This window comes from Oncorhynchus masou, chromosome 25 (genome assembly GCF_036934945.1).
Source record: "Oncorhynchus masou masou isolate Uvic2021 chromosome 25, UVic_Omas_1.1, whole genome shotgun sequence".
Lineage (NCBI taxonomy): Eukaryota > Metazoa > Chordata > Actinopteri > Salmoniformes > Salmonidae > Oncorhynchus > Oncorhynchus masou.
The window spans coordinates 2,301,622-2,314,576 of record NC_088236.1 but is presented as its reverse complement, the minus strand read 5'-3'; the positions used below and the strand labels follow the sequence as shown (position 1 = coordinate 2,314,576).

The 12,955-nt window shown below is 42.0% G+C and overlaps 1 protein-coding gene and 1 long non-coding RNA gene across 6 annotated transcripts in view; one reads left to right on the top strand and one right to left on the bottom strand.

Annotated features, from left to right (window-relative positions):
- Positions 1-12,575, top strand: part of rufy3 (RUN and FYVE domain containing 3) — a 45,396-nt gene extending 32,821 nt beyond the window's left edge. For 2 of the 5 annotated variants that reach the window (XM_064936534.1, XM_064936535.1), the window contains exons 12-17: positions 7,662-7,781; positions 9,031-9,157; positions 9,239-9,315; positions 9,813-9,834; positions 10,538-10,615; positions 11,429-12,575. In XM_064936534.1, the coding sequence (XP_064792606.1) occupies positions 7,662-7,781; positions 9,031-9,157; positions 9,239-9,315; positions 9,813-9,834; positions 10,538-10,615; positions 11,429-11,572 (568 nt within the window). In that variant the 3' untranslated portion in view covers positions 11,573-12,575. Of the gene's footprint in view, positions 1-3,920; positions 4,354-7,661; positions 7,782-9,030; positions 9,158-9,238; positions 9,316-9,812; positions 9,835-10,537; positions 10,616-11,428 lie in introns of those variants that run through there. The other 3 variants (XM_064936537.1, XM_064936539.1, XM_064936538.1) reach the window with 3 other exon arrangements.
- Positions 764-5,241, bottom strand: LOC135513680 (uncharacterized). The gene is made up of 2 exons (XR_010451567.1): positions 5,056-5,241; positions 764-2,181 (listed from the first exon to the last, which is right to left on the bottom strand). It is a non-coding gene; the product is annotated as an uncharacterized LOC135513680 (long non-coding RNA).
- Positions 12,576-12,955: the final 380 nt, after the last annotated feature.

Here is a 12,955-nt window from a genome sequence, read left to right as displayed (position 1 = left end):
AGACTGTCAACGAATTCAGCAACGAGCTGCTGTTTTTATGATTAACTTCATGTTTGTTGTTATTCATCAATGTCAACACGTTTATGAGCCATAAAATGCGTGTTCTCCTGCTCACACTGCAGATGCAATTAATGTATAGCCAAGCAGCATACCACCCTGCATACCACTGCTGGCTTGCTTCTGAAGCTAAGCAGGGTTGGTCCTGGTCAGCAAAAACCACCCTGCATACCACTGCTGGCTTGCTTCTGAAGCTAAGCAGGGTTTGTCCTGGTCGGTCCCTGGATGGCAGACCAGATGCTGCTGGAAGTGGTGTTGGAGGGCCAGTAGGAGGCACTCTTTCCTCTGGTCTAAAGAATATCCCAATGCCCCAGGCCAGTGATTGGGGACACTGCCCTGTGTAGGGTGCCGTCTTTCGGATGGGACGTTAAATGGGTGTCCTGACTCTCTGAGGTCATTAAAGATCCATTATCGAAAGTGTTAACCCCGGTGTCCTGGCAAAATTCCCAAATCAAACCATCACGGTCACCTAATAATCCCCAGTTTACAATTGGCTCATTCATCCCCCTCCTCTCCCCTGTAACTATTCCCCAGGTCGTTGCTGCAAATGAGAACGTGTTCTCAGTCAATTTACCTGGTTAAATAAATATATAAATATAATTAATAAATATATAAATATAATTAATAAATTTATAAATAAAATAGTCTTCCGATTACCTCGACTTGTCTTTTTGATATCGAGGAACATGAATTTGAGGCAGAAATGTCAAATCAAACCACATTTTATTAGGCCACATACAACCGGTATTACAGTGAAATGCTTACTTACGAGCCCAACATCGCAGTTTAAAAAAGTCTGAATAAGAAATAAAAGTAACAAGTAATTAAAGAGCAGCAGTAAAATGGCAATAGTGAGACTATATACAGGGGGGTACTGATACAGAGTCTATGTGCGGGTGCACCGGTTAGTTGAGGTAATATGTACATGTAGCTAGAGGTAATGTGACTATGCATAGATAATAACAGAGTAGCAGTGGTGTAAAAGAGGTGTGGGGGGTCAATGCAAATAGTCTGGGTGGCCATTTGATTAGATGTTCAGGAGTCTTATGGCTTGGGGGTAGAATCTGTTTATAGAGGCCTCTTGGACCCAGACTTGGCGCTTCAGTACCGCTTGCCGTGCGGTAGCAGAGAGAACAGTCTATGACTAGGATGGCTGGAGTCTTTGACAATTTTTATGGCCTTCCTCTGACACCGCCTGGTATAGAGGTCCAAGATGGCAGGAAGCTTGGCCCCAGTGATGTACTGGGCCGTATGCACTACCCTCTGTAGTGCCTTGTGGTCGGATGCCGAGCAGTTTCCATACCAGGCGGTGATGCAACCAGTCAGGATGCTCTCAATGGTGTAGCTGTAGAACCTTTTGAGGATCCCAGGACCCATGCCAAATCTTTTCAGTCTCCTGAGGGGGAATAGGTTTTGTCGTGTCCTCTTCACGATTGTCTTGGTGTGTTTGGACCATGTTAGTTTGTTGGTGATGTGGACACTAAGGAACTTGAAGCTCCACGTCGATTAGAATGGGGGAGTGCTCAGTCATATTTTTCCTGTAGTCCACAATCATCTCCTTTGTCTTGATCATGTTGAGGGAGGGGTTGTTGTCTTTGCACCACACGGCCAGGTCTCTGACCTCCTCCCTATAGGCTGTCTCATCGTTGATCATCGACAAACTTAATGATGGTGTTGGAGTCGTGCCTGGCCGTGGTGAAGTAACAGGGAGTACAGGAGGGGACGCACCCCTGAGGAGTGTAGAGTGTAATAGAGATTGCATCATCTGTGTGAAAAATACAGATAAACTCTCTAGGTAGGTAGTGTGGTCTACAGCTTATCATGAGATACTCTACATCAGGCGAGCAATAGCTCGAGACTTCAATATCGTGCACCAGCTGTTATTTACAAAAATTCGTAGTCCGTCGCCCTTGTCTTACCAGACGCCGCTGTTCTATCCTGCCGGTACATCGTATAACCAGCCAGCTGTATGCTGATCGTGTCGTCGTTCAGCCACGACACCGTGACACATGAGATATTACAGTTTTGAATGTCCCGTTGGTAGTTTTAATCTTCCGGTCATCTATTTTATTTTCCTGTGCTTTTGCCCCTTTTTCTCTTCACGGGGATCCCAATCGGCTGTTCCTGAGAAAACAGTATATCGCGTCAGACTTGTTAATGGAAAAAAAGGATTCTGCCTGTCCATGGTGATTGATCACAGTTCTGATGTCCTGGAGTTATTTTCGGTCATAAGAGATGGTAGCGGCAATGTTATGTACAAAATAAGTAAAAAAATAAAAAATACATTACAAACAACGCAAATAAACTAACAAAAAACACAATTGGTTGGGGACACGGAAAACATCAGCTTTCTTCTCCGGTGACATCTTTGTAGAAAATAATGCGACTCGAGTTTCGTTGTCAGCTGGAAGACTGTCCCCCTTTTGGTCAGCTTCAGTGGAGGGAGGGACAGATGTGAGAGGAAGATCCTCTGCTGCTCTCTCCCTCCCTCTGCTGAAACTGTCCATCAGATGCAGGCACCATCGGTCCATTTAAAATCAAATAAAAAAATGTCAATAGATGCTCACTCAGCTGTGCCTCACAAGTAATAGACAATTCTTCTATCTATTACTGGTGTGATAATGTATCTCAAGTTAAATGGTCTGAGAAGAACAACATTGGCAGAGCAATTCAAGCATAGCCAATTTACGGTGATAATGTATTGGGTGGGGCGGCAGGGTGGCCTCGTGGTTAGAGTGTTGGACTAGTAACCGGAAGGTTGCAAGTTCAAATCCCCGAGCTGACAAGGTACAAATCTGTCGTTCTGCCCCTGAACAGGCAGTTAACCCACTGTTCCTAGGCCGTCATTGAAAATAAGAATTTGTTCTTAACTGACTTGCCTCGTTAAATAAAGGTAAAATTTAAATTAAATTATAGCTTACTGCACAAACCTCTGCTACAGAACTGGTTTGAATAAGTCATGTGTTTTTTTTATAGGTTTTATCAGACCAGTAGATCTCAGCTTAGATTTTGACTCGGAAAATGTTCCTGACCATTGCAATAAAGGACTGACTGATCTCTTGTGTGTTGTCACTCACAAACTTGATGTTCTTAAAGAGATAGTGTTCAATTTCAATGTACTGCATCTCAATAGGAAAATAGTTTTTGTGTTTTTTTTTTCACAATGTGGAAACCTTATATTCCACAAATAACTTTAATTTCAAATGTCAGCTTTTTGTATCAACATAAACAATGTTTTTAAAGGGCAATTTGTTTTCTAGAACACAGCATGTGCTTCAGAAGTAGCTCCATTTTATAGAGGCCCAATAGAGGCTTTATCAATCAATTAAAACATCTGCTTTTCTGGTGCGCCTATGTTTTCTGTTGTGATCATAACTTTTTACATTCGGGACCAGAGCTGACATTGAAAATGTTTCATTTAGAGCCCTGAGTACTGTAGTCTACTACACCAGTAGTCTACTACTCTACTACACCAGTAGTCTACTACACCAGTAGTCTACTACTCTACTACACCAGTAGTCTACTACACCAGTAGTCTACTACTCTACTACACCAGTAGTCTACTACTCAGAATAATAGGACTGGAGTTTACCCAAAGCATTTAGGATGGATTTCATGGACCAAGATGAAGCCCAATCCTGGATTGAGAGAGAATCTCCTCTGACAAAGCTTTGGACAGACTCTTGCCAATGTTTTTGACTCTCAGATCTCATCTAAACGTGTTATTTTCAGGGCTTAGTAACTACCATCTTCCTTTTCCCCCTTTCTGTCTCTTCTATCCATCGCTACTTTTATCTTTCCATTTCTCCATCCCTTTCATTTCTTGGTTCTTTACCTCTTCCTCCACTATCTCCTCCTCACAGTGAGGAAGACTGTGTGAAGCAGGCCAGAAGCTTGAGTTCCAACGCAGAGAAACTGCTTCAGAAGCAACAGTAGTCCTCCCTCCCCTCTCCTCTGTTCCCCAGAATGACACCCACATCATAGTTTGATAAACCCTGATCCAAATCAGAAAAACAATATTTGCATTATATAGAAATAACTTAAAGGGATATTTCAGGATTTTTGGCAATGAGGTCATGTATCTACTTCCCTAGAGTTAGATGAACTTGTGGATGCCATTTTGTATGTCTCCGTGTGCAGTTTGAAGGAAGTTGCAAACTAGGGCGAGCGCAATTGCTAACTAATGTTAGCGCAATGACTGGAATGCAATCGGGTCTGCTAGCATATACCATAAACTTCCAGTCATCGCGCTGACGCTAGTGAGCAATTGTACCAATGCTAGTTAGCAACTTTCTTCAAACTGCACACAGAGACATGAAAATGCTGTCCACGAGTTCATCTAACTGTAGGGAAGTAGATAAAGGACCTTATTGCCGAAATCCCGGACTATCCCTTTAACTAGGTTACTTATTTTTTGGTCCTGTTGCAGTTCCTTTCCCTCTCTAGTGTTAAATTACATTTTCTTTCCTAAACCTCTACTCTCCTGACTGATATAGTCTCTCTGGCTTCCTCTAGCCTGGTTTTCTGTTCTTCCGTGTGTTTTTCTGTCGGTATACTAGCAATGCAGAGGGGGCTCCATTCTGCTCGCTGGATTTCAGGACTTTAGCTTGGGTTCATTCTGTAAGGAATAACGATATCAGACCCCCCCCCCACACACACACACACGTAATGAATGTTCCCTGATGCAAGACTTCGAGTTTGGGATGTCAGCCATTTTCGGGTAGAGAGATGGGTGTACTGTTCTGAAAAATGTAAATGGATGCTGTTGTTTCTTGTAAATCGATCCCCTGAAGCCCCCCCTACAGTCAAGAATTGGCAAGAATTTACAAAATACCATAAAGATCAATGTATCAAAAATAAACGGCAAAATACTTCAAATACATGTATTTTGTATTTGTATACAGAAATACATTTGCAAGTAGCCGGCCCGAACAGCAACAGCATCCTCAGCAATGGTGACAGAAACGTTTTCCTTGACTGTGATGTGTTGGTATCTACCTTAGTTGAACTGTAAAGGCGTGTGCTTCCCTTCCCAAACACTACGGACGGTTCATGTATATTATGATGACATTTTGGGCCGTTTTTTTTTCTAAAATTGCGGGACTAGGATCTCCTCTGCCCAAAAAAACGTCAATGACGGATTTCTTGAGTTAGCTTAGATTCATTCTTATTATTTTGAGGAAGTGTATACTGGCTACGGCGTCTTAAGATGGACAAACAGTACTATTGTCGGGGTTTTTTTTTTTCAAGCAAAGAATTTAAGGAAGTATGCGAGCACACTAGTTTAGCGCCAACCAAAACCGAAGGATGCGGAAAGCTTAAGTGACCAAAATATTATGTATTATGAAAATGAACAGACCAAAATGAACTGCAAAGCACACTGGGTATTATTATTATTATTATTATTATTATTATTATTATTGGCCTTTTTTTTCTGGGGCGGAGCTCATTCAAATAATACTCAGCATGCTTTGCAATTGTTCATTTTTACATATACATGTATGTTTAGTTCATTCAGCAGACGTTCTTATCACATCGTAGTGCCGTCAGACTACTGATACCAATGCAGGGTGAAAAGCCACAAAACCATGAATCGCTATTTAAAAAAATAAATAAATAAATGTTATTAGAAAAGTATTTTCTATTTCTGAAAATACGAATGACATCTTTCGAAAGTATCTTGTTACAGAATACATTGGAGTGTCGTTCAGGCTGGGGAAATACAAATTTACAAAATACTTAAGCAATTGAAATAGATATTTCAAATGTAGCCCATCTCTGCCAACAGTAGCATAGGTCCTTAGATCAGACTGTAATGACCGTAGGCTATACCTTAGAGCCGTTTACTATATAGATACAGTGGGGGCTGAAATGATTGACACGCTTGAATAAGATGAGCACTAATTACCGTATAAAAGGAAGCATACTTGGCTATATTGTATGCTCCAAAAAAATGGGGTTATTATTTTATACAAATACAATTGCTCAGAGAAAAACATTTTGTTTAACAAATAATCTATTTTATTTTGTGGCTTATTTAACATTTTTCTTTGTGGATTCTGATGTGTGCTTGGGGTTATTGTCCTGCTGGAAGTCTCACTTGTGGTCAAGTTTCAGTCTTCTGTCAGATGCAACCAGGTTTATTGGCTAAATGTCCTGGTTCTGGTCTCATTTCGTGATGCTATTGACCAGAGGAAGCAAAATGTCCCCAAAGCATCAAAGATCCACCATCATATTGTACAGTCGTTACGGGTTTATTTTCTCCTCGTACATTCTCATTTAGACACTAAACCCACCACTGGTGTGTGGCCAAGGTGCTCTGTGTCCCTGTCATCCAACAAATGTAAACGTCGGGAGTTTGATGAGCGGAATTTGCACTTGGATTGTAACCGCTGGTCAGAGAAATAACATGGAGGTTATTCTTCCACTGGTCCTGGTCCTGTTAAGGTCAGTGGCATCGTGGAACTCTAGTCTCTGGCTGTGAAACCCGTTGAAAACATCTGATTTTAATTCAGAAAGGGCCGTCTGACTGTATACCCCCATCCCTATTTAAAACAGGGTGGTAAATCATTTTGACACCTAACTTTTTTGAGAAAAAAAAATGGATTTACTTGTTTAAAAAATCTATTTTTCTGAGCGATTTAAAAAAAAAAAAAAAAGTTTAAAATAATATATCTATTTTTGTTGCATACAATATATCTCAATATTTATTATGTACAGTCACTTTTTGCACATGTTTATCAAAGGTGTCAATACTTTGTCCCCACAGTACCACAGGAATGTATATTGTTCCGGAACAATTCCTGTGTTCTGAGAGCAGCGCGACAGACATCGGTCCTTAGACCAGCCACCAAGGCCAACTCGAGTCTAAAGGTTCAAAAAAGATCTGGGCTCCTGAAGCAGAATTAATTCTAGTATGATGCCGTCTCAACCATTACAGTACACACTATTTGTAGTTCTGCTTCCTCCTCTAATCTGAATTTCGTCAAAACAAAATATAATCTTTCGCACTTCAGATCATCGTTCTTCTATTTCCTACCGGTGGATTTTAACATGGTCTTACTGCTAAAGATATATTGTTTTCGGGAATCTCACCCCACTGAACAACACATCTACTGTTGAACAGCAACCCAAGTCACCATGTAAGGTTGTACTGGTTGTGTGAAAGGTCAGTCCAGGTCAGAATGAGAACGCTAAAGTATTCCCAGAGAAAAGCAAGTTGAAAGGAAATGCCTTGTATGTGGTTCTATTACCTTAGATGTCAACTGTAGTCCAATACTAGCATAATAAAAACATATTCAATACAAACTTCTGGTCTGCTTCTGGATGATGGGAGGAGGAGTCTCTGTTCCCTTCGCTTTATTTTTGACGTATCCTAGCTTTCTCTTTAGGCCTCTTCCTGTTTCTCTCCCTTTTTCTGTTGAAATGGAGACTCTTATGTTTTCTTCTTTTCATTTAATTTAAAGTTCACAAGTTCTACTTTTTTCATTTCATTCCTCAGTTCTGTTGTTTTCATTTGAAGTTTAGTTCATGATTTCTTGTTTAATTTTCATTTTACCATAAGTTCATTTTACACCCCCCGTTCACCCCCCCCCCCGGTGCAGATCACGTCAGGCAGAGAGGGAGCGGGACCAGGCTGGGGAGGATCATAAACTGTTTAAACAGGAGTTTGGAGACAAGATAGACTCTCTACAGCTGGAGGTGGAACGCCTACGGAAACACAGGTAATTATCAGGATCAATGCATCTCCTTGGATTTATATCTACTGGACATGACAAAAAAACGCTACACGGCAAAGATTTTACTGAGTTACCCTTCCTATAAGGAAATCAATCCTAATAATTCATTAGGTCCTAATCTATGGATTTCACATGACTGGGAATACAGATATGACTCTGTTGGTCACTGATACCTTTAAAAAGAAGTAGGGTCGTGGATCAGAAAACCAGTCAGTATCTGGTGTGACCACCATTTGCCTCATGACTGTGGATCATCCTGCTGAAACAGGAGGTGATGGAGGCGGATGAATGGCACAATGGGTGTGGTTACACGTGGTCTGCGGTTGTTGCATCTTTATTTAACCAGGTAGGCTAGTTGAGAACAAGTTCTCATTTACAACTGCGACCTGGCCAAGATAAAGCATAGCAGTGTGAACAGACAACACAGAGTTACACATGGAGTAAACAATTAACAAGTCAGTAACACAGTAGGAAAAAAAAGTCTATATACATTGTGTTCTCATTTCCTGGCCTCTATTTATTTTTTATTTCACCTTTATTTAAGATAAAGCATAGCAGTGTGAACAGACAACAGAGTAAATAAAATCTGGAGAGAACCAAGGGCTATATCTGTTCTTGGTCCACATTTTTTGAAAGGGGCATGCTTATTTAAGATGGTGAGGAAGGCACTTTTTAAAGAATAACCAGGCATCCTCTACTGACAGAATGAGGTCAATATCCTTCCAGGATACCCGGGCCAGGTCGATTAGAAAGGCCTGCTCGCTGAGGCGGTCTTAAGGCCAGTTGAGCGTACTGCCGAGTTCTCTAAAACGACGTTGGAGGCGGCTTATAGTAGAGAAATGAACATTTAATTATCTGGTTACATATCTGGTGGGCATTCCTGCAGTCAGCATGCCAATATGAATGCTCCCTCAACTTGAGACATCTGTGACATTGTGTTGTGTGACAAAACTGTGAATTTTAAAGTGTCCTTTTATTGTCCCCCAACACCTGGTGCACCTGTGTAATTATTATGCTGTTTAATTAGGTTCTTTATATGCCACACCTGTCAGGTGGATGAATTATCTTGGCAAATAAATACAAATGTTGTGCGTTTGGAACAAGCAATTTTTATTTATTTATTTGATGAAACAACGACACTGCAGCTCGTACTGCTGATTTATTCAGTCAATTAATAAAAACATTACATTCACATTTCAAGGTTTTGTACTTGATATGAAAACGTGTGTGTCAGATGGAGTCTGGAGCAGGAGCTGAGGAGGGAGAGAGAGCAGGGAAGTGGTGGCCTGTACATACACCCTGGGGAGAAGAGGGCCCCAACACTGCAGGGGGACCCCAGACAGGTGGACACCATCAGGAAGGTAGACCCAACATCTTCCTAAAAACCACCCTGAAGTCTCTGTCTAGTCACGGACTGACATGTTGTTCTGTGTGCGTCATAGGAACTTGAGGCTGTCAAAAAGGAGAATGAGCAACTATGCAACATGTTGGAGGACAAGAGCAGTCTGGATTCAGACATGTAAGCATGGTTCAGTCCTGAACACACACATCTCATTGGTTCAGTCCTGAACACACACGTCTCATTGGTTCAGTCCTGAACACACACGTCTCATTGGTTCAGTCCTGAACACACACGTCTCATTGGTTCAGTCCTGAACACGCGTCTCATTGGTTCAGTCCTGAACACGCGTCTCATTGGTTCAGTCCTGAACACGCGTCTCATTGGTTCAGTCCTGAACACGCGTCTCATTGGTTCAGTCCTGAACACGCGCGTCTCTTTGGTTCAGTCCTGAACACGCGCGTCTCTTTGGTTCAGTCCTGAACACGCGCGTCTCTTTGGTTCAGTCCTGAACACGCGCGTCTCATTGGTTCAGTCCTGAACACACAAGTCTCATTGGTTCAGTCCTGAACACATGTCCAGTGTCGTCTTGCTGCCTTGCGAACCAATAGCTTGACATCTCTCTGTCTCTCTGTCTCTTCATCTCTCTCTCTGTCTCTCTGTCTCTGTCTCTCTAGGTCACTAAATCAGGATGACCAGGTAATATCCCCTCTTCACGGTGTTTCTAGATGTCTCCTTCATAGGACCTCCCTTGTTCAACTGTTCTACCATTGAAAGTGTTACATACAGGGCATTCAGACCCCTCTTCACTTATTACACATTTTGTTACAGCCTTATTCTAAAATGGATTAAATCTTCTTTTTTGGTCACAAAATATCCTGTAATGACGAAGCAAAAATATATATTTTTGCAAGTTTATAAAAAATAAACTATCACATTTACATAAGTATTCATACCCTCTACTCAGAACTTCATTGAAACACCTTTGGCAGCGATCCAGCCTCTAGTCTTCTTGGGTGTGACGCTACAAGCTTGGCACACCTGCAGTATTTGGGGAGTTTCTTCTCTGCAGATCCTCTCCAGCTCTGTCAGGTTGGATGGGGAGCTTCGCTGCACAGATATTTTCAGGTCTCTCCAGAGATGTTCGATCAGTATGGGGTAGGTAGCGTGTCGGCGTGGGGTAGGTAGCGTGTCGGCGTGGGGTAGGTAGCGTGGGGTAGGTAGCGTGTCGGCGTGGGGTAGGTAGCGTGTAGATTGTAGAGTTGTTTGTATTGAATCCATTTTAGAATAAGGCTGTAATGTAACAGAATGTGGAAGAGAGAAGGGGTCTGAATACTTTCTGAATGCCCTGTAATGTTAAATATGTACAGTATACCTTTAATGCAGACGTTCTCCTTTCCAGGACCAGTCTGGTCTTGAGATCCACCAGGCATTCATCTGCTCTCTATGTGAACAGGACGAGTCCATGACTAAGACCAAGGTACACCACCTACACCTAACCACTTCGTCTTCAGACATAATGGCTTCCTCAAACTGAAGGGATACTGACCTTGTCTCAATCCAGTTTGTACATCTTCATGATCCTCCACCCTGAGTTCCACTACAAGGAGTCAATGTGGAAGTGGTGCATCTCTGCAATTCTCTACAGTCTCTGGCGCAACTGGGAACTGAACATCAAGTTCTGCATTAAAACATTAACCGTTTCTCTTCTCTCTGTAGAGACGGCGTAGTGACTGTTTCTCTGTAGAGACGGCGTAGTGACTGTTTCTCTGTAGAGACGGCGTAGTGACTGTTTCTCTGTAGAGACGGCGTAGTGACTGTTTCTCTGTAGAGACGGCGTAGTGACTGTTTCTCTGTAGAGACGGCGTAGTGACTGTCTCTCTGTAGAGACGGCGTAGTGACTGTCTCTCTGTAGAGACGGCGTAGTGACTGTCTCTCTGTAGAGACGGCGTAGTGACTGTCTCTCTGTAGAGACGGCGTAGTGACTGTCTCTCTGTAGAGACGGCGTAGTGACCGTCTCTCTGTAGAGACGGCGTAGTGACTGTTTCTCTTCTCTCTGTAGAGATGGCGTAGTGACTGTTTCTCTGTAGAGACGGCGTAGTGACTGTTTCTCTGTAGAGACGGCGTAGTGACTGTTTCTCTGTAGAGACGGCGTAGTGACTGTCTCTCTGTAGAGACGGCGTAGTGACCGTTTCCCTGTAGAGACGGCGTAGTGACCGTTTCCCTGTAGAGATGGCGTAGTGACTGTTTCTCTGTAGAGACGGCGTAGTGACTGTTTCTCTTCTCTCTGTAGAGACGGTGTGCTAACTGTCGAGGGGTGTTCTGTGACCGCTGTCTGACCAATGAGCTTCCTCTTCCCTCTTCCATCAACCCTGAACACGTCTGTGACGCCTGCTACTCTCAGCTACTGCAGCAGTATGCATCCAGCCCATCCTGAGACTCTCTCTCTCTCTCTCTCTCTCTCTGGAATACAGTGTCATTCACTGACAAAATAACTAACGGAACAGACTAACAACTTAACGCTGCGATATGGAACTTTTTTTGGGGGGGGTGCGGTTTGACATAGAAATGTGAGTTATAGATCTGTCATTCTCATTGAAAGCGAGTCAGAAGCGTTCTATGCTCACTATTTCTATGCTCACCATTTTGTTTTTGACATCTTTTGCTTTGTTTTTTTTTAATATTTTTTTTACACCAGCTTGAAACACAATATTTTTGGTTATGGAAAAGATATTCCACTGGTTTAGATTGAACAATGATTCTCTACACTATATATGATAGTTTTGTCACGAACTGAAATTAGGCCACCGATTTAGAATTTTAGCAATAAGGAAATAGAGTGATTTCTGTACAGTGCAGCTTCATGGAAAACTGACTTCAAGCTTCTCATCTCTAATGGTTTCAGATATCTGACGAACTTCAATGGACTCCATGAAAAGGGATATATTTTCATAGCCTGGTCCCAGATCTGTTTGTGCTATTCAAACCATGTTTGGCATACGGCAAGGAGGGGAATGATTGCACAAACCGTTCAGGTCCCAGGTTGTGTTTTCTAGGTGAGGAGTCTTTTTGCATTAGGTATCTGAACTGATCACAGTATTTATTCAGTGGATTTTTACTCAAAACATTTATTGTGAAACATTCAAAGTGGGTCTGATGAATTGATATTTTATCAGATCGGACATTTTGGCGAAACATTGAACTGTTTTTGTTAATGGCTGATATCAACCTGGTGCTTTGGTTTGACAACAGCGGGACAAAATGCAACATTTTCTATAACTTTTTAATTAAGAAATGAAAAATTTACCAAAAGGGATTATATACCAGCTCTGTAATTATCCGGGTGATGTTAGACAGATATTAAATAATCTTGATTCTCAAGAAGTTCTGGACGAGATGTAAATGTTTCCTTACTCAACAATAAACTGAAGTTTTTCCAAGTCTGGTTTTTATTTTTATTGTAATGATCTATGATATGTCTCTGACAACACCGTCCACTGAGATTAGGAACCATTAGTCAATGACTGAATTACAACATGTTCCTGACAGTAAGTGGCTCTGGATCAGAGAGTCTGCTAAATGACTCACTACTGTAGTGGCTGTGGATCAGAGAGTCTGCTAAATGACTCACTACTGTAGTGACTCTGAATCAGAGAGTCTGTTAAATGACTCACTACTGTAGTGGCTCTGGATCAGAGTCTGCTAAATGACTCACTACTGTAGTGACTCTGAATCAGAGAGTCTGCTAAATGACTCACTACTGTAGTGACTCTGAATCAGAGAGTCTGCTAAATGACTCACTACTGTAGTGACTCTGGAT